General features: G+C 48.0%; 1 protein-coding gene across 2 annotated transcripts; it reads right to left on the reverse strand.

Annotated features, from left to right (window-relative positions):
* Nucleotides 1–93: 93 nt before the first annotated feature.
* Nucleotides 94–16177, reverse strand: LOC125724891 (cytoplasmic protein NCK2-like). 2 transcript variants are annotated; one of them, XM_049001367.1, is made up of 4 exons: nucleotides 15844–16177; nucleotides 2522–2763; nucleotides 961–1634; nucleotides 94–829 (listed from the first exon to the last, which is right to left on the reverse strand). In XM_049001367.1, exons 2-4 carry the CDS (start codon nucleotides 2745–2747, stop codon nucleotides 635–637), a joined length of 1095 nt encoding a protein of 364 aa, XP_048857324.1. In that variant the 5' UTR covers nucleotides 2748–2763; nucleotides 15844–16177; the 3' UTR covers nucleotides 94–634. The 2 variants fall into 2 exon arrangements, with proteins under 2 accessions (XP_048857324.1, XP_048857408.1); XM_049001451.1 differs by lacking the exon at nucleotides 15844–16177 and adding an exon at nucleotides 4182–5178.
* Between the last annotated feature and the right edge of the window lie 4851 nt (nucleotides 16178–21028).

A 21028-nucleotide genomic window follows, 5' to 3' on the forward strand; every position in this document is an offset into this window, starting at 1 on the left:
GTCGCTGCCTCGTTACATACAAAGATTACTTGACATATCACCTGAAACGATCCCTCTTACTGAAACACAACAGCAAGGATACTCACACCACCCTCCATTAATAAGCAAAACCTTTAATTGAACAGAACGATCTTCCTTCCTGACATGTATCCAAGGCTGTGGTGCTTTGGCCCACATGCTTCACATACATAGCTTTATAGCTGCACATATAGCTATATGATTTAACCAGAGTTAAATCAAAGTTCTGGAACATCAACAGGTGATACTTAAAAAGTAGCAGAAGTCAGATGATTAAAACACTGTCACGGCTACACACACAGTGAAAAGTGAACAGGACTGATCGTTCTTCCTTGCCTCTCATCCATCCATCCATCGGCACGATCATCTTTGTGTCAGTCAGAAGACCAGACAACCACTAGTGAGTCTGCACTCTCTGGCCACGCTGGCAACCTGTGGTAGATCCCACTCAGCCAAAAGTCACCTGTTCTTGAATTGAGTCACGAGCAGATGCCGACCTCGCCTTCACGCCCCCGAAAACGGATGGAGCAGGGGTCTGGGAGTCTCCATCTGTCGCTTTGCAAAGAGCACGGCTGAGGATGAACCTCGTTGCCGAGAGACAGGTTTCTGGGTCCTGTCACAGCAGCGGACGGACGAGGTAGAGCCGGTCGCCGGACTCCCCCGTAAAGATGGGCGCCTTTTTGTAGTGCTCCAGCAGCTCATCCATGGAGCCGAAGCGCCGCTGCCCGATGCAGAAGGCGCCCTCCGACAGCCGGACTTTGAAGTGCTTGTTCCTCCCCACGGCCTTCAGGGAGATGGAGAAATCGCTGGGCTGTGGGAACGCAGCGGGACAGTAGGTGGGTCAGGATGCTTTACGTTCAAGTATTTATATGGATCTCCCAGACCGAATTGCTAAACAGGCCAGTAGGGGGCGCTCTCAGATATTAAGTAGGATTAACTCACCGATGACTCGCTGTCTCTCACCAGAAAGTCTCCCTCCGCCCCCCTCTTGTCAAGGGCGCGCTCAGCTTGCTGCCGGGTCACCTTTCCATAGTACCAGTCCTTGCCGGCAAACCTACCAGAGAGGGCAGGCTCTGAGGCCGGTGGGGGGGCTCCATTCCAGGACCCCTCACTCACCACCACCACGTAGTTCTTGGGCACGAGACCAAGCTGGCCACGGGCGTTGCGGCAACGCCACCATTCCGGGTCGTTCTCGGGCCTCTCCACCACCTCCATGATCTCACCTTTGTCAAAGTCAAGCTCCTCCTCTGTGGCCGAGCTGAAGGGGTAGAGCGTCCGCACTATGTGGAGCGGTGCACCCAGCCCCGCCCGGGAGGGGGAGTTAGTAGTGGGCGGGGCACGCTTAGGCGATGCCCCTGATGCCTCCCCGCCCTCCGCCGACACATAGTTGGAAGGGAACCAGCCGGTGCGTCCACCACAGCTGCCCCGCCACCAGCCGTCGCTGCACTTCTCCGTCACCAGCACATGGGCGCCCTTCGACAGATTGAGCTCGTCCTCGCGCTCCGCCGCGTACGTGAACTTCACCAGCGCCGGGACGCTCAGCTCGCGGCCGGACAGCGCCTCCTCCGCACTGGGCGTCGGCGAGGAGTTCGCCTTCCGCTTCGTCTTCCCAAGGCCTGAATGGCGACACAGTGGAAATCACACGCACAGGAAGTGAGAGAGTCGCCAGGTCCACATCTGATGCTCGACAGGGACCGCAGCCCTGGGCTGCTTACTCTACATTCAGGCCTCCGCCATATTTAGCAGCTAGCGGTTTTACCTTACACCTCACAGGTGAGGTAAACCCGCTGTTGCTACACCCAGCACTGTTACCACGACGACGCCGTAATCTTAGTATATGCCAGTGAACACAGTCCTCCACACCTCATTAGCAGGGGTGCTACCTGTGGCTGTATGTCTACCTGTAATCATCAATGTTTCATTTCCGCCACAAGGGGGCAAAGCTGATACTGCTGCTCCCGTCTAACACCCTTTCATCTTCAAGCTGTTACACACAAAAGGGATCTGAGCATGGGTGGTTGTTCCACACATTTTGACAGAACTCTCTCCATTCTTTACTGCTGCCTTCCATCCTGCCTGGAGCCCTGAGGGAAGCTCATCTTTGAGGATGCACTTTCCCCCACCTCCAGTTGATATCCATCATACTTCGGCAATACAGATCAAAAGGTACACGGCGGCCTGTGTTTGAAAACCACCTCCGTCACGGGGCTTAAGGCCAGCCATTCATGCCTGAATCATCCCTGCGCTGACCACTAGGTGGCGATCTGCTGGTTCTTCATGTAACAGTGCTGCCCATTCCAGTGATCGCACCCACACCCAGAGGTGGATTGTTCAGGTCCAGAAAGTAAAAATCCAGACCAAGATTTTGTTTTAACCAACCAGTAACTCATTTACTCTTGATACTTCTACAACTGGTTGGTTGAAACAAAACATTGGTCTGGATTTGTACTTTCTGGACCTGAACTTTCCACCTCCACCCATCGCCAGCGGTGCCCCTGCTCACCCAACGTGTCCCTCAGATTCCTGACCAGCGAGCTTTTTTTTGGGCTGTTCTTGCGCTCCACGTAGTTGGACGGGACGTAGCCGGTCCGGTTGCCAGCGTTGCGTACCCTCCACCATGTCTTGGAGTCGTCCAGCAGCCAGAGACGTTCGTTCTTGCGGATGTCAAGCTCCTGGTCCTGCTGGGCTGCATAGTCCCACTTGGCCACCACCACGACCTCCTCGGTCATCTTTCAGGGCGTCCTCCTGTATGGGGGAGGGAAGGAGTTTGCCATGGAGTGAGAAGAGCAGGCACACGGCAACACGTGCCAATGGTCAGACGTCACCCTCAGCCGACTGGGCCCTGAAAACACAAATGGTAGAGTGGGCTAAAAGAGACAGACAGAGGGGAAAATAGAGAGGATCTCATTTTTTCCTTTCGTCCTGCCATCTGCAGTGCTAACGGACTATTAAACCCACGCCCCCATGCCCCCACAGTGACAAATAAGGAAAAAGGAGGAGATTCCTTCACACACTGTGTGTAAACAGCAGCAGGCCAAGGAATGTGTGAGCAGGAACTACACAGGACCATGGGGGAGGGAAGAGAGGTCATGAGAGAGAGGGTATGGAGGAGGAGAGGGAGACTGGGATGTGGAGAGGGATAGAGATGGAGGGAGACCGTGCGTGTGAGAGAAAATACCTTTCAGTAATGAGTCTGGCACAGCCGCTAACACCCCCTCGCTGTCTGAGAGACCACAGGTGCAGAAAGCAGCCACCTCCTGAGTGACAATGAAAACCCTCCCCAGTGTAAAAACGGTGTTTCATCATGTTGGCCTGGTGCCAGATCCTCCAGTCATATAATGCGGGTTGTGTGCGAATTCCCCTACTGATCACACCCCCAACAGCATACACTGTAGTAAAAATGCAGCCTGGCATTGACACACGCAGTTTGACACCCCTCTGGTAAGCCCCCCCCCACCACCAAAGATGAGAGATGTACTTTATAAATGGTGATGACGTCATATTGTGATGACACTGCAGTATGTGAGCAGAGGACTGGAAGGCTGAAACAGTCTCTGCTCACCACGTACTGGAACATGAAACTGTGAGGCAGACGATGCAATCCGGGCTCAAAACTCTAATCAGATCTGTTGTGATGCCAGCGTTAAATGAGGTTGGACAGTCTGACTCACCAGACAGGTGGCTCCGAGTTCCGGAAAGCAAATCGCCTTCCGGAACACAGCACTATGGGTGAATTACATCACTCACCGGGGTTAAATTTGAGATTTGTGTATCCTGTCGAGTTCGCTTTCGCCTGACACATCACACACCTTCCAAACCAGACCTGTCTGACTCACAGTCAGCAAGAGGGACCCAGAATGGGCACTGGCTGAGCCCAGAGGCATGGATGCTCGGATGCTCACTGCTCACTCTCTGCCAAAGTACAAACAGCGATTCCAGCTTAAATGTCGAGCTTTTCTCATCCTCCAATAGGTATGCATGAACCCTGGTGCTGCCTCGACCCTCTTTCGGGTTTGAAATATTACAAATGAGCAATTGGTCACAGCTCACAGCAGAGAGGTAGGCAGCACACACACATACGCTATGCGGACAAAAGTACTGGGACACCAGCCTGTCCGACATCCCACTCTGAATCAAAGGGTATTAATATGAAGATCGCTAACCCTTAGCTGCTACAGTAGCCCGTACTCTTCTGGGAAAGCTTTCCATTAGATGGTAGAACATTGCTGGTGGGATCAGGTCCCCGTCTGTGAGCTTGTGTGGCTGCCACCTCTGTTGAACTTTATCCCAGATGTTTCCACTTCACAATCACTTCACAGTGTGGTGCAGCTCTATCAGGACAGAAATGGGGAGAAATGATTCGTTGGAAAGGTGTCCAATGGTGTCCAATGACGGGGCTGGGCTGACTAGCCTCTTCTGTATGACTCATTCTGCTGCCAGTGTTTGATACCGGAGGTTGCATGGCTGTGTGCTTCATTACACACCTGTATCTCAGCAATGTGGCTTATGTGACCAACTCCTGTAATTACGGGTGTCCCAATACTTTTGTCCATATAGCGTAGCAAATCCTAAAACTCCTGTAGCCGAGGACCCAGAATAATTAGGACACGTCCAAACACAGAAGGCCTTCATATTAAAATATTAATTGGCCGAGTTTGATCGCTAAAGCTAAAAGACTGCTTAGTCTTCATCTCGCAAAAACTGCTGAGGCTGATAAGATGGAAAGCCGTTTTTAGGAAATAGGGGGTGGGAGGAGGTGGGTCCTCAGAGAGAGACAGTGACTGCGGTTAATACTGTGCGGCTAAAAACTGTGGCAGAGCTGACAGAACAAGGCACGGTTTTACTGAAGCCCCGTAATCCCCCCCTAAGATGATGTATGTGTGTGTGTGTGAGAGAGAGAGAGAGAGAGAGAGAGAGAGCAGCTAAAGGCCACATCAGTCCCTGTCAGAGGGCCAATGAGCTAATGGCTGTTCTTAAAGACACAGTGTTCGTGGTCTAAACACAAAGGTACAGCTTCTTCCCTTTTTGATATTTTGGGGAGGGGGTTAAAAGACAGGTCAACATTAACGTTTTGTAATTTTTGCATTATTACATTTTGTGTGTGTGGGGCGGGTCATGTATATATTACATCATGGGGACCAGATTTCCCCTACAATGTGCTAAAAACCTGAAACCATTTTCGGTTTAAAGGGTAACCTCAGTTTAATAAACTTCTGTGAATGTGATGAAAAATGAAAAATGCTAAAAGCTTGGTATTTTGTTTGGTCACTTACTTATACTGGGATTAGGATTATGTCCATAGAAATGGATCCATAGACTATACAAGTGCATAGAGCAAACAGACATGGATAGGGGGGCACGATAAAGGAGGAACTGAACAAGCAGATTCCTGTTTCTAAAGCAGTTATGGGGGGCCGGATCACAGACATTGAGGGAACCACCCTCCACAGCACAAGGCCCAGAAAGAGTACTTGGTGGATATATTAACAAGGGAGACACAGTACTTGCTAAAAACAACCACCGGGGGTGCTGTGCTTATTCCCTCAGATGGAATCTCCTCCATCTCTTGCAAGGTTCTACAGCGCTTGCTGAGTTTGGAAGCCGTGGGTTACCCCATAGGACGCCACGTCCGGCATCTGCCGTGACGGCTGGAGATGGTGCTAATCTCACCATCTGTTAATAAGACGCCAAGAACTGCACCGAGACCTTGAAACGTGACTGTGCTCGTGGTCATGTGATCACAACCCCACTATGCACGTGTGTGTGTGTGTGGGTGTGTGTGTGTGTGTGGGTGTGTGTGTCACAGAGCTCCTTTCTGCACTCACTATTCTGTTCCTCACCCCAATGCTGAGGTCATGGTGAGGTCATGTTGGCATAGTGATTACATTTTTCATTCCAGGACCACATAAAAGTCAAAGGGAGACTAAAATTCCTTTCAGACACAAACTCCCACACTGAACTTTTCTAGGCGTCAGCCGGAAGGGCTGTATGTGTGAATGCAAATGTTTGAAGCAGTCGAGCCGGTTATTAAAATGGACTTTACCCTGATAGCTCCCTAGTACAAAGTCTGGGCAATTTCCGATTGACCCTCAGGCGTGAATGGAGTGGGACATTGTCCAGAAAATTAAGAGAGCAAGGGGTTATTTTGATGACGTTTCCATTGCTGCATCAGAAATTCTGAGTTTCTAGTCTGAAATTTCAACTAGATCATCCACTGAAGTTAAAATTCCTCTGCAACCCCAACCTTACAATGCAAGATGGCTGCATAGTGAAAGGTGCAGTTTTTTACTGTTTATTAGCATTTATGTCTTATTTATGTTTCTTTAATTGGTCGTACACGCAGTTCTGTCCAGGTGCTATCTGTGGACATGTCGCGTAATGTGTTATTATTAGCCATTGTCAGCGATATTAGTTAACAATAAACTAACAATAGAAATAGAATTAGGACTTGTTTCGGAAAGCAGGATGGCATTAACAGGCTACACTCATCGCAGCGGAAGGAAAGAGCAACACAGCATCGCTCACCAGGATCCAGAAGATTCCAGCACTCAGCACGACTGACGTTACTGCTGCACATCTCTGTTCATCCCCCAGTGTCCTTCCATGGTCATATACTGACTATTTAGAAGAAACTGCACAAAATTGTCTGCACCATTCAGCTTCCACCCGAGAAATCTGAGATCCCCCCCCCTTCCCCCATGCATTTCAGCAATTCTAGCTGCCGCATATGTGTAGTACAATAAAACTCATTTGAAGAAGTAATACCAAGTAATACTGATGCCATTTACAAGCAAATTAAGCCTGAATGGGGATCCGGTTTGAACACCAGGAAGCAGGCTTAGGGCAATCAGCCTCTGCAAGGGGGCTCCCATTGTTGCCCATCGATGGCCGCCATCAAAACCCCGCTCTTCCATTCATCCACAGGCAGATAGGTCAATTTCAGCCCAAAATTGAAACTGCAATTGAAAGGGCTTGTGGGTAAATCAGAGGAGCGATTTCAGGTGAACCAAATCAGGAGGCCAGTGAGAAGAAAAGCCATCCGGGCCAAACTGACGTTCTTAATCGTGCTTAAGGCGCCTTTCCTGCTTGCTGGGAGAACAAGAAAAGGAGATGAAGCCAGTGGGGTGTGAAAATGCTGCCGGATGTGACACATCTGCCCTCTACTGTGAAAACGCTGTAGGACAACAATAGCAAAGCCGGGTAAGTAAAGGAGCTACAGTAGGAACAACATCCTCTGCAACATCTGGGCCATGAGGTGTGACCGTCACCTCAGAAGCAATCTAGGCAATTCAAAGATTCCCTATTCCCACCGCCCAGCCTGTGGTTTCCATGGCGTCGGTGCATCCCACCCTTTCCCATCCGAGTGGGCGTGACCTTCTTCCAAGACCGAAGAGGGAGTGCTAGCATAGCTTGGTCTTTGTGTGACAGGGTTTGCGGTGGATCATCTTCCCATCAGAGGTTGGCGAATCTCTTCCAGACCCCCCCCCCCCCCGATGTGGGACCCAAATCGAAAACATCCCTACAGACCAGGGCCAAAACGCACAGCAGATGTTCATATGTAAGTCCAGCGCGTACATGTGGCTTTTCAGGAAACACAAGCCGAAGGACAAGGCAGAGTCAAGATTCATTGTCTTACAAATCAAATTAAATATTAAAAACTAATTGCACTGATCGAGACTGTTACCACGTGCTTCTGAAAAGTCAAAACTATAACCTTTTCTTAATAGTGTTACCATCTTTTCAGTCACCTTCATATCTCACTAAAGGTCTTTGGATGACTATCACCTACGTCTGCCCACACAAATGAAAAGACCATTTAATACCTTGTGAATCCAAAAACAGCCCAAAACTAATACACAACAATTAATGCTGAGTGATAATCAAAAGGAACAGCTTGGTTCCTATAAACCAAGCAGAAGAAAAAGTCACCATGAGAGAAAATCACAGCTGCGAAGGAACAATGCTACAGCTTTTTGTCGTAAGGGAGGCAAATATAAATCAAAATATTTACCATTGGAACAGCTACATTGGAATGTGTGTTTTTTTTCCACATATGCCATTTTCCTCTCCTTTTTTATGGTACAAACACACATATGAGGTGGGGGAAAAGCTTGGGGCCATCTTCCCATCCCACATCCCTGGAGCAGTTTTCCAGGGATTGAAGACCTTGCTCAAGGGCCCAAAGGTGATATGGAAATTCCGCCGAACAACCTACTGATCACGGGCACAGAAACAACACACCAGCCCCCGAACAAAGAACAGATTCGGCCCCAGGGCCATCAGCACCACAACCCCATTGCAAGCCAATTGCGTTATTCAGTTCTTACATTCTTCAAACCAAAAAGCTGCAAGTGTCAAACTATCGGCAGAAGCCGCTGCATAACCGATGGGAACCCTTCCTCTGCCAGGGGGTGACTATCAGCGTGTAATAGGTAAGTTATTTATAATTCGGCAGCGGGATCAATATCTTTTGTCATGCCGCCAATGCAACGTTTTCCTTGGCCTTCATGTGTTTGTTGTTTGTGGTCGTATCCACTGTCGGCTTGTGCGACTTCTGATGGGTGAAAGTGACTGACACACAAGGACGACGGCATGAACTTGTAAAACTGATCTTACAACAGTTTTAGAGATTCGGTCCTTCGTGCTGCAATAATGCAGATCCAAAATCGAACTTGAGGGGAATCTGTACAGAGGATGCATCAGCTGCCAAAACCCCAGTAATGATTAACTAATTACTCTAATGAGAAGAGTATGCATTTCCTTCGCAGATGTCCTAGACTGCGATAATTAATGCTGACGTTAGTTAATGACTTTCATTAAAGCACCACCAGCAAAACTAACAGCAACAGAACATACGGCCACTGGGAGTCGGGGTGAGGCCACTCCAGAGACCAGTTCCTAAAGGCTTCGCTTAAGAGGAACCTGAAATGTAACTGAAATGCCTTCTCAGGGCTGAGCTACGCAGCTCCGACTTCCTGTTCCGATTTATACTGGGGAAAAAACAGATCTATTTTAGTGACACGTATGCCGTCCTCAGGGCCGGGCCGGGCCGGACCCTGCCGGAGCAGCGTCTTCTGACTCGCGGCACACCGAGGGAGACCGACACCACCCAGTGCTCGGCATTCACTCCTAACGAGTCTCAACGATGACACGCGGCCACTCTGAATTAGCAGTAACTAAAACCGGCAAAGCCAGCATAAATCAGGCTGAACTCCCAGTTTGCAATCAATAATTAAAGCAGTCCTGCATAATTAAAAGTTGGCCCCCTACAGCAAATCGCTGGCAGCCCGCAGAATCACAGAGAACCCAACAGACTTCTTTAAGCCATGAGCCCGCAACATGCCAGATTCGGCCTCCAAGCCCATCTGTACCAGATTTTATGGGGGTTTTCACCTGCTTTACAAAACTCTTTAACAAGAGGCTTTTCTAGCTATTGTAAAGTTTACACAAGGCTTGACTTTTTATTTTTATTTTTTGAAGAAAGATTGGCATCGGTAATCACACACCCCAGGTGGCTGGGTGCATTTCAAGGGGGGGACAGAGTGGTCTGTAATGCAGGTGGGACAGGCCTGCTTCTGGTGAGATGCTGTGACAGATGCAGAACTTCAACAGCTCATCTCCCCGCATCGTAGTCATGGAAAAAAAGCTGTATTTTAGCGCTCAAGATGAAGAGTCATCACAGCTCATTAGAAATGTGATGGGAGGAGCCATGTACCATGCAGCCAATCAGAGAGCTAGGCCAGCAATGAAATATTAGTAGCTTGTTTCTGCAGGAATAAAAGGTTCTTTCAGGAAGACAAGAGTGACCATCACCAACACCACCTGAGGAGACTGCACTCATCTAATTTACATCCAGCTACTGCTATCAGCACTGATCAGTGTCCAGAACCGGGATGAAGGCAGATCTGTGGCATCTTCATATTGAGCAAGTGATCCACAGGTATGACAGGAGATGACGACTCGCCCACACCTGAGTCTGTTGGCTGCAGCTCAGTAAGGGAAACATTTCCACACGCCGCAGGAGACGCCATCTCTGTCAGCGAGAGCACGAGCAGATGCTAATTACAGCGCTGGTACCACATCCAAGGGTGTAATTCTCTGGGCCTGGAGCCCACGCCAGTGGTGGCTTCACGTCGTCTGGAATAAGTCCTGCGAGCCAGAATGAGACTCACAGAAGCAGAAGCACGTCTAACCAGAAAGGCCTCGCTGCTCTGTATAGAAGACATATCCTCCATGTTTTTCTTAGCATCTCGTTTATTTAAATCGCCCAAGAACAGGACTGGTGACATTACATCATCCACACAAGTCCGAGGGTCTATCCTTGAATATAACAGGACACCACCCACAAAAGCACTGCTCCCATATAGACCTCCTATATGTTCACCAGCCATCTGTTCCATCGCTGCAAATGTCACACCTGCTGGTTCCGGTCAGCAGAAATGAGTGGTGTGCCCCCCCCCCCCCCCAACTACTTCTGTCAGATCTGCGCTGGGGGCCGTGGCCAGGCACACATCTCACCGCCGGCTCGCAATCCAGCCTTGGGCGCCCAAAGGGGGACAGGCTGTCACTGGGGGTAACACTGCTTCACAAACAAGACGGTTCTCTCTCCCGGAAATGGGACTGTTCATGGTTCGTGGGTATTTTTAGGTCTCACTCCCCTCCCCAGTGGACACTTGAAATGAGCTCTGCTCACAGTGCCAGTGGGTAACCTCAGCACCCCTCCCCCCACCCCGCAGACCTGCCTGGTATGATTCCAGCTGTCCGCAGAGACATCCTGCCACATGTTAGCAGATCGGGAGCCCCTCCCCACAGAACTATTTGGCTGGTAGTTGCTCAAAAAGTTGCCCTGTGTATCTTTACCTTTAGGTTCTTAAGGAGTCGCCCTGACCCCGCATCACCGGGAGTGATGGGCTACATGTCACTTCCTGTTGGGGACCACGTCCATCGCATGCTGGCAGCTGAGGGTATTTCCTGGGGGAGCATCCCTCCCTGCCAGAGGATGTGTCTCAGACAGAATCAGTGTCTTTTGACCGTCACCACCCCCCCACGGCATCCTGATGATACTGCTGCTCTCGACCCAACATCCCCCCCCCCCATGAAAATCTGGGGCCCAGCTGTCAGATCTGTTCTGCCGCTGACACTGGACGGGTCCCTTTCTCTTTGCGCAAGGTCTGAATTCGCCCCACATCACAACAGAACCTCATCCCTTAACCCACCTCCCCCAAATCCCAGCTCCTTATCTTACCTTTCCGCACAAGTATCCCCCCAGCAGCCTCCCAGCAGAGGAGGAGCAGAGGAGGAGCAGAGGCTCTTATTCTCCCTCTGCAGCTCACGCCACCCCGGGCCCTGAATTATTCCCTTTGATGAGCCACGCTTACCCAACCCCCCCCAACCGCAGACCCTCATAGCTACAGCAACCCCCCCCCCCCTCCCGCCCACCCCCCCCCCCCCCCCCCCCCCGCACCACCCCCCCCCCTCCCGGCACTGACAGAGATGTCGCAGTGCTGCCAGGAAGTGGCTTGCCCCTCCCACCCGCGTCCCTGGAAGCCGCCCATTATCATGCTGACGGCCATTGACCCAGAAGGGCTCCTGCCCAGCCGGTCCATCGCACGTCGGCTGCAGTGACACAGTCTGTTACAGGGGATGGGAGTAGGAGAGATGATGAGGTGGAAGAGTCCAGGAAGTGAGAACCAAGGTGTGCTGGCCTGAAATTACACCAATACCGAAGCTCTGAGCCAAGGTGAGAACTGCCGCGACACCAAATGCTACATGAGAGCATCACGGCTAGAGAGAGCCGCCTCAGGGAGGGAAGCATGGTAACATGTTCCGTTTCCGTGGTAATCATTCCCGGGCAATGCATTAAGTGACAGACTGTTGCCTAGGGCGCCATCTTGTGACCAAGAGCCAGCAGTGACCCTTGCCTCGGGCCTCCACATGGACTGGCACTGGTGATAACACCTCTTCCAGAGTCATTAGCAGACCTCCTCAGAGGAGCGTGTTCCTCTTGGGAAGGCTGTGTGTGCTGAATTCTCCTTCCTTGTACTCCCTTGTTCCATTTACTAGTACGCTACTCTCAGCCAAAATATAGCTTTGGTCAGTTCTCACAAGGAATAATTATTGGGAATACCACAGAGTTTCATTCTATAATCTTCCATCGCCAGCGACTCGATAGAGAACCCCGCAAATAAAACAGGTGAGGCACGAGCGAATGTATGGCGCCGACGGAGGAAATGGACAGCGGCCACCCAGTGAAGCTCTACAGCAGGTGCTTAACGGGCCTTCATCCAATCCCAGACTAAATAAACACCATATTTTTTTCCACCATCAGTCAGTGCTGACTGCCAATGAAATGTCACACACGGTGTCCACACACAGTCTGAGGAAGGTACTGTAACAGCCTGCTAAAACGTCTCAGTGATGACATCAGCATCCAGGTCTTTCAGGTTAAAATTTGTCAGTCTCCAAATTATTGCCCTATGATGCCAAGATGAAATTATGTTGGTCCCACACGGCAGCCTGGTCTCCTTACTCACACCCTGTTAACAGAGCCATACAGCAAAGCATATTCTGGTTTCTTGGAATACTAGGAAAACTATGGGCAAAAATGCCAGAGATCCCAAAAATTACCAAAATTGCCAGAACATTACAGGGATCTAACAGACTCACAGCGGAAGACAAGAGACTCATAGCACAGATTTCACTGGCGTGCCTTTCGGACCTCGTCTCTCCCGGACTCAAACAGGTTCCAGACCCAGAATGTTCAGGCAGCCCATAATAACAGTGGCAGATACTGCAGGTTCAGCAGGTGTGTAATTTCACACTGCAGTACACAGAGATGATGACTGCAGGACCCGGAACGTACCATTCTGAAGGCAGCATGGGGGGTGGGTATACCTATTGGCTTCTAACCAGTTCAGTCGCTACTCCATGCCGCATCAATGTAGCAGGTGCCATGCAGACAGAGCTGAAATCCACAAGCCCTGCGAAAGGATCTGATCGACATACAATATCTAGTCTGTCATTCCACAGAAGAAGGATGAGAAACTACTCTGAATTTACTACAGACCATTATTGCACTGTTCACCAGTTTAGTGAAGCTGGTCACCCAAAGCACTCGACACTTCATCCTTTCCTTCTCTCTTGCTCCTTAACCACCTTGGCTACTGTGTGGTGAGTGTACTGGTGCAGAATGGCTGCAGTCACATCATCCGGGTGCTGGCTGCACAGTGGTGATGAAGTAGCTCCCCACTGGTTCTGTGAAGTGCTTCTGGTGCCTTGAAAACCACTATATAAATGCAACATTTATTTGAGTGTGCCACCTGTAGAAGTACACGTTTAGCACAGCAAACAGAAAAATAGCACAACCAACCAATTTTAATTCCTGTTTCACTGGTCTCCGCATTTCCTAAAAATGGATTATGACAGAAGTGGAAGCTCTAGGAAGACAGGAATCCAGAGCATCTGGATTAGAGCTTAACAGAGCCCGTGGAATTAAATATTCCACAGCCGCAGGCGGTCAGACTAACTCAGACTGTGGCACTTTGTGGCATTTAGATAAGCAAGGGACCTGCACTCCAGGCAGGGGAAGTGCCAATCAAACGAGCGTTATTCTCCTCGATGTCACACCAGAGTGAGCCATCCCCAAGGTCAGCCTCTGTAATTAAACCTCAACCATAACTTGCACCACTCCCTCCTACTAGAGGGTGCTAGACAGCATACCTGGCAATGGCATTACAGTAATTATGGAAGAGGCCGAGACTAAGCAGGATCTTATTGGTTCATGTGTGGAAATGACTAACAGCTCTAAGGAGCTTATTAAGAAGAGCAGATCACAGATGTCATCCAAAGCTGCAGGTCTGTAAGGACCCAGACCCCTGAAAGTCGCCTACATGTTCCCTGGGGGAGGTAGCCTTAAACCTCACACCTTTCACCGCATGCCCAACTTTCTCTATGGAACCATACAACAGCACTTACCCAAAAACCCTCCATCTGGTCCACGGTCAAAGGTCAGAGGATGATGTATGGTTCAACGTCATTAGATCAGACCATAGCAGTTCAGGAAAGCTAATTGAGAATGATAAGCCCGCAATCCTCTGATTCTGGCTGGTGATGTGTTGTTTTCTTTATTTGATAAGTTAATTTGCTGGACAGTGGTCATGAAAAGTGATTTTTCAGTACAAGATTACTTTACTGGAAATCCATTTTCCAGAGAACCTCTTTAGATGTGACAGTTGCCTCATCGCTTCTGACAGCAAGTTCTTTACTTTAGCTAAAGCTGAATATTTGTGTTTTTTTTCTAACTTTTACAGAAAACCTTGTATGAGGAGAAACTGGGACCCATTTGTATTATGCCACTCCGGAATAGTGTAGAATCACCATCTACAAGCCAAACAAGTTCAGCTCTGGCCTGAAGCGCTGGATCAGTGGGACGGCTCAGTGGACAGGGACCCTCATGAGCGCCATCATCATGATGGCATCGTTCAAGGGACATCATCACATGTGCACATCTGAGCAGCTGGTGTATTTTTCACCCTGGACACTAAGTATGCTGGAGCGTCACTGCGATGCCTAATCTCAGGCATGTCAGTCATCCACTAATCTATCATGCTCTCTGTTCTGGAGGAACTTAGTTAAAGTAATATCTAATGATGAACCATCAGAGCCCTATCACATCTCTTCTAAAGGCGAGTGTACAGGAGAACACAGGGTGCTCAGATAATTCAGTGACTACTGAACTAGACTGTCTGGAAAAAGGAGCACCGATTTGTACCTTTGCTTGTCCCTGGGACTGTACCCTCAAGTCTACTAACTGTACCCTTAACTGTAGGTAAACGTACATTTTAAAGCACAGAAATGGACTCCAAGGGTCATTATGTACATCAATGTTGTTTGTACCTTGATGGTGTTCCTCAGAGTCCATTTTTGTACCCTAAAAGGTACATTTATCTACAATAAGGGTTGGCGGACCTTTGCGGACAAGCAAAGGTACAAGCTGGTACACATTTCTTAATATGGACAGTTAAGGACTCGGTTCCTTAGCCCCTTAAATAAACTCTCGGCTCGCTTTCTTAACCCTGAAAACACGATAAAAATAAAACACACTTCCTAAAATATATTGCATAACGTACGGCTATAATCGCACAGCGTGGTTCAGGTGCTCAACTGGAGGGTCTTTCCCGAAGCATCTACCTACCAAGCTGGACAATCTTCTCCATGTTTTTACAGGTTAAAGGGGTAACACAGTAAAACAACAACAAGCAAATCACATATTTACAGGTACGGTGTTAAATGAATCGCGACCCCACGCGTTTTTACGCGGTGTAGTAAATGCAGCATCCTGGCGATCTGAAGCAGCCTAAGAGAGTAAACGTACACATGGGAGAAACCTTTGCCATTCTGTAGCCGCTGCGGGTGGTTTAAACTGAGATCCGATACATTTAAAGTAACATAAACACGTTTCTCATTCACGCACGTTGAGTCTAACGCCACTGACGGGCTGTACTAGGAGTCAAATCGCATTCATTTAAAATATCCATAATCAGACTCAACTCCTTTAAATACAAAGTGGTTTAAATAATAAAGAGCATAGATATGCGCCACATCGGACAGGATCTTGGAGTACAGCCGCGGCGAAACGACACCATCACCCGCACATGCAGTCGCATTTGTGCCACTGTAGCCCGAGACGCACAGATCCTCCACCGACCCCCGGTCCCCCCTATTCCCCGTTTCTGACTTTGCATTGGCCGTCCGCCTCCTGGCATCCCCCGTCCCGATCGGCGAACACCCTACCATTCACGCTACGGCTTTCCCGGTTCCTCTTACCCTGGTGTCTCTCCGGTTCGGATCAGCACAGCCTCGTTGCAGTCACTTGCCAGATACCCAGAAGCTTTGCAGTTTTAAAGGAAAAACCCTTGGTGTCTGTCCTCTCCCCCCCCCCCAGCTTGTCCCCTCGGCGAACCCCCGTAACTCCACAGCGGTCTCCCTCTCTCTCCTCCATGCCTCCAGCTCAGTGACGTCAGGGCCGAGCTGGAGGGGACCGTGTCGGGGAGCCGGAGGGCGGTTGGCGGCACGGCCAAGACAAATTTCATCAATCTGTGAAAGGAAAAGAAGTTTACTACGGCTTAATGGCAGGACCGCCGTCTTTGGGGGACATGCCCGGGGGATGGGGAGCAGGGGAGGGCCAAGGTGGGAGGGGTTTGCGCGTCATGGGGGCCGGTTGTGAACTAATTTTGTCCCGGGTCTGGGGATTATGCTTAAACTTAACATACTTACAATTAAAGTACACTTAAATTAAATAGCATGATTTTAGCTGGAAAAGATGCTCATTTGATACACATGGGACGAATGTCCTGGACTGGACTTCAGTCCATCTTAGGACACTGAGCCATTAACACAAACGCAATAAACAGATTCAACCTGTGGAAGGATCTAGCTAAACCAATGGGAAACAGTGCGTTCATTTAAACAAGTCAGACCGGGATTCACCAGACACAGTGTCCAACACATGCATTTTTCCTGCTGTACACAATCTCAGACCGTCTCCCTCTACCGGGACTAAACTGTTTTTATCTGTCCTTTCATCTTCTAACCTCTAATGCTGGTAAAAGGCTTGGGAGCCTAGAGCCTGAACCTGCTGGCAGTCCACCATACACTCACAAACATAATCATTCACTACTGTCACTTATTATTACTGCACGTCTTTGCACTACAGGAGCGACCCTAACCACTGAGCTGCCACGCCACCCCTTCTATGGAAATCCTATGGCAATTACGGTATGAACGCATCGCATAGGTTTGCAGCGCAGACGAACTTTACCGGGGTGCAGGGGAGCGATTTCACCCCCTACTGGTCAGATGAAAATGCTATTCGAACATATTAAGTTATCCATCCATCCATCCATCATTGTCCAAACCGCTTATCCTACTGGGTCGCGGTGGGTCCGAAGCCTATATATTAAGTTCAATAAAGTTAAATTATATTGTGAAGTTATATTTGTAAAAAATTAAGCTTGTGCTAGCCCATATTATTATATAATAATATTTTTTTTGTAAATCTTTTTTTTTTTTTTTTTTTACAGATTAATTTTATCTGGACGAGTATAGCCTATGGTTTGCAGGTTTAATATCAAATGCACTGAAATGAACCAATGCGGAATGTTCATGGAATGTGATTAACTGCTGTTCGACACCGTTTACCTATAAAAATATGGAGAAAAAGATCCACTTCGGTAGGTAGATGTTTCGGAAATTATCCGCCATCTGCATGTTGCGTTTATAACCGTCAATTATTCAACATATTTTAGGGTTTAAATGAAGTTCGGCATCGCAGACAACATAATTGAAAAATAAAGACCCACGTCTATGGGGGGGGGGGGGGGGGGGGGGGGGGGGGTCACATAGTGCTTTAGTGAGAAAACTTAAAAAGTAATAGATTTATCATTTTGGCTTCTCTAAATTAATAATTCAGGTATAACTTTGATTAAAAAAAACAGTTTTTTATAGTCCTTAAATAAATCTCAGCTGAATGACTGAATTATAATTTATCTTAATAACGCTGAGCACCAATTTTCTACATTAGTTTAAGCTTCACCAATAAGCCAAAAATAGCTTATATATTTGCTTTTCACCCTCACCCATAACGCTCCGTAATTGATTCGTTAATGGTTTCAGCTCCTATATCGTTTCTAAAAGCCTAACGTGACCGTATTAATAACAAGGGCAGCAGTCCCTCGGATCTCGTTGGAGGGTTATTGCTTTAGTCAAAGTAAAATTCTGATGCAACCCTGCCCTCTGTTGTTCGTGGTGAATATTTACATGGACAGTGTGATAACGTTTGTTGTAGTCATTGACAATAATATACATTTAAACCAGTCATGAAATATAAGGAAGACTTGACCAAGTAGCACCCAGGTAAAAGCTTAATTGTGTGGTATTCCAGAATGACGTAAAATTATTTTTTATGACGAAAAGTACGACCTGTGATTTCTTTGATATGAAATGCCCCCCCCCAAACTCATTTATTCCCCATTGTACATATGCGATGTGCTCACCTTTGGACCACTTACTTGGTGCTGTACACCCAAAGCAAGATTATTTTTTTCTCCTGGTGGAAATCCCAGTTGAAACCTCAAGTCCCCATTGAACGGTTTTATTGCGGTTTTTGGGGCAGATTAACTGATCTCTGTTGTTCTTGGGATATCGATTTTCCTCTCGTATGTTTCAACTGCCAGAAACCTTCACTGATCTGCTGGGAAGGCTGATGGAAAATTTGTTGGTTGTTCCATACCAGTTTTATGCCAGTTCGACTGCGTATCGACCTTCTGGGGTCTTTGAGATGACTGTGACGCATTCTAATGAAGCATTCATTCTGTGAATATTTTCTGTTCCTTGTACTTATATTGTTATTTGGCATTTTTTTCTATAAACATTCTTTGAGTCAAAGTAGAATAGTGCATGCATGTCATAAAAAGGATGACGAAGACCAGTGTTTAACAGTACAATCACAGCTTCCAATCATACAGGCTGGAGCAGACTGAGGTGCTGAGTGAAAGCACATCATCTTGTGACATCGGTTTGCACTGCCAGCAGAGGCTTTTTTCCCTGTGACACTTAAAGACATTCAGGTTCCCTACAAATGTCCTGTGCCAGTCTGTGCATGATTCATAGCCATGTGAAAAAGTAAGTACACCCCATGATTTTTTTTTTGGTTTTTCAACATTTTTGGACACACACATATTTAGCTCTTCATTTCAAATTGAAAAACAAAACCTTAAAATTTATATATAATAAAGTTAAAATAAGCAAAGATTCTAATTTCTTGTAAGGAAAACGTTAGTACACCCCTACATTTATGGCCACATTAAGCCTACAAATTAGAATCAGATGCACTAAATAAAGTGCAAATCGGTCATTATTAGATGGCATCTTTTTATGGCACTGAGGGATGTAGTACTGATGATGAACAATGATGCTTCTTGAACCATTTGCGTCTATTTTTTTGCTTGAAGGCCCAGAGTGATTCTACTCCATTGGGCCCTTAACCAAGGCCCTTAACCTGTAATTGCTTCATCCTGGGTATGACTTTAATCTACATCCAGCCCTATAAGGAGGTCCTCCAACTGACAGGGAATAACTTGGGGATTGGTGGAAGGATTGGCACCCCAGCCACTGGAAAAATCCTCACATTAGTCCATTAGGACTAGTGTGGTGCTGAGGTATTACCCCACCCCTTGGTAATATATAAATACTCACTCACTCACACATACACACACACACAGTATTACCATAATACCAGCCAACCATTGGTCAGCATCCCCTCCCTTCAGGATGCCCCTCATCTGCCTCTCCGAAATCAGCATCCCTAAGGAGCGAGTTGTTGAAGACTTGAGTTGCCATTCTGCGTAAAATGAGTTCCCATGATGCCTCAGTGGCAGCCAGGCCCAGAGTCTGTGTACTTTTACAGGATTAGAGTATCATAGCATTACAGATCATAACATTTAATGCGGCAACCAAATCCGGTATGTGAGCAGCTGCTTAGAGGGATCATGAAAACCGTCATGAAATGTCAACGGTGGGAAACAGACCAGGGTCTGAAGCCAGAGAAGTGTCATATTATTTAGTTCAGTGAAAATCTGTGAAGGGCCAGCAGGTGTACCGGAAACTCTCCATCGCCCCCTGCAGGCAATCACTGCTGGCAGCGTGACATACCACAACCAGTCCTGGCATAAAAGCTGCTTCCTGTGCACCGGCTGTAAACAGGAGCTGTCCAGCCAACGGACGCCCTGCCTCAGCGGCTTCTGTAACATGTATGCCAAGAAATGCATCACCTCCGCCAGCCCTATTAGCGGTACACTACCCTCCATGCAGTCCCTTAATGATCTGATCCAATACAGCAGTTTCCCAACCCGGTCCTCAGGGGCCCACAGACAGTCCACGTTTTTGCTCCCTCCCAGCTCCCTACCAAAATGTGGACTGTCTAGCAGACAGCAAAAATGTGGACCATCTGTAGGTCTCTGAGGACCGGATGTGGAACCACTGCAATATAGTATTTGCATATAATTGATACAGCAGAAGGTTACTGTCCAAAACTGAAACCTATCAGCGTTATTTCATAGATATTGGCTGGAAAACGTGGGAACCTCAGTTGTGTTGGGCGGAGTTTAATTTATTTTTATATAGCGCCTTTCACAACAGTTACCCTAAGTCGCTTAACATGGGTGTGCTGTGGTACATTAGAACATCAACACAGAACAACACAGAAATGGAGAGAGGGGAAGAAAAAGAATTGAAAGACAGAAGAATTGAATGACAACAGAGAAGAGGAAATAAAAACTCCCAAGTAGGGAGGCTTCTGGGTTTGGTCTGTCCCTAAACCTAAAAGCGCTTCTCATCACCGTAACCTGAGACAAACTGGCAGGAATAACTGTGGTCTTAGGAATACAATCAGGTGCCATTTTGTTTGGTGACCATCCAACAGCAGCCTAAGCTGTAAACATATTAAATGGAAGCAGCCATTAAATTAAGTAGCTGTTAATGGTTAAATGGGGACGACACAATCTGACTCCAGATCAGTCATCCCTGCAGGGCGACGGGGGCAGTAAGTACATCTCTTCCAGGCAGCGTCAGTGGCACAACCACTGCTTAGCCTACAAGCACTGAGCAGTGTCACTGGCAAGACGCAGCATCCTCACGCACTGGGATAAAATCCTGTGTCCCGACTGTGGCGAGGGCCAGCGAGGAGCACCGGGTCGCCCTGGAAACGCAGAAGCATCAGCAGAACCGCCACAGCAGAATCTGCTTCATGACCCCCATACGGCCCAGCCAGTTAAAGATCCATCCCTTCCTTATTTCACAGCTACGGCACAGATGCTAGATCATTTACTTCGTGTTTATGTCTTTCTCTGAGATTTTACAAACTCGTAAATATTACACAGAAATTATATAACAGCTAATTACGTTAACAGCTAATCGCTCGGTCCTGCCTTAACCGCACAGGAAATTAGCAAAG

This window comes from Brienomyrus brachyistius, chromosome 1, assembly GCF_023856365.1.
Source record: "Brienomyrus brachyistius isolate T26 chromosome 1, BBRACH_0.4, whole genome shotgun sequence".
NCBI lineage: Eukaryota > Metazoa > Chordata > Actinopteri > Osteoglossiformes > Mormyridae > Brienomyrus > Brienomyrus brachyistius.

What these genes read in the sequence shown, in the direction of transcription:
- LOC125724891 (XM_049001367.1), bottom strand. Translation starts at nt 2,747, where the DNA reads ATGACCGAGGAGGTCGTGGTGGTGGCCAAGTGGGACTATGCAGCCCAG. An exon ending in GAATCTGAGGGACACGTTGG is followed by an intron (nt 1,635 to 2,521) that starts GTGAGCAGGGGC and finishes GTCGCCATTCAG; the next exon opens with GCCTTGGGAAGACGAAGCGG. An exon ending in TGAGAGACAGCGAGTCATCG is followed by an intron (nt 830 to 960) that starts GTGAGTTAATCC and finishes GCGTTCCCACAG; the next exon opens with CCCAGCGATTTCTCCATCTC.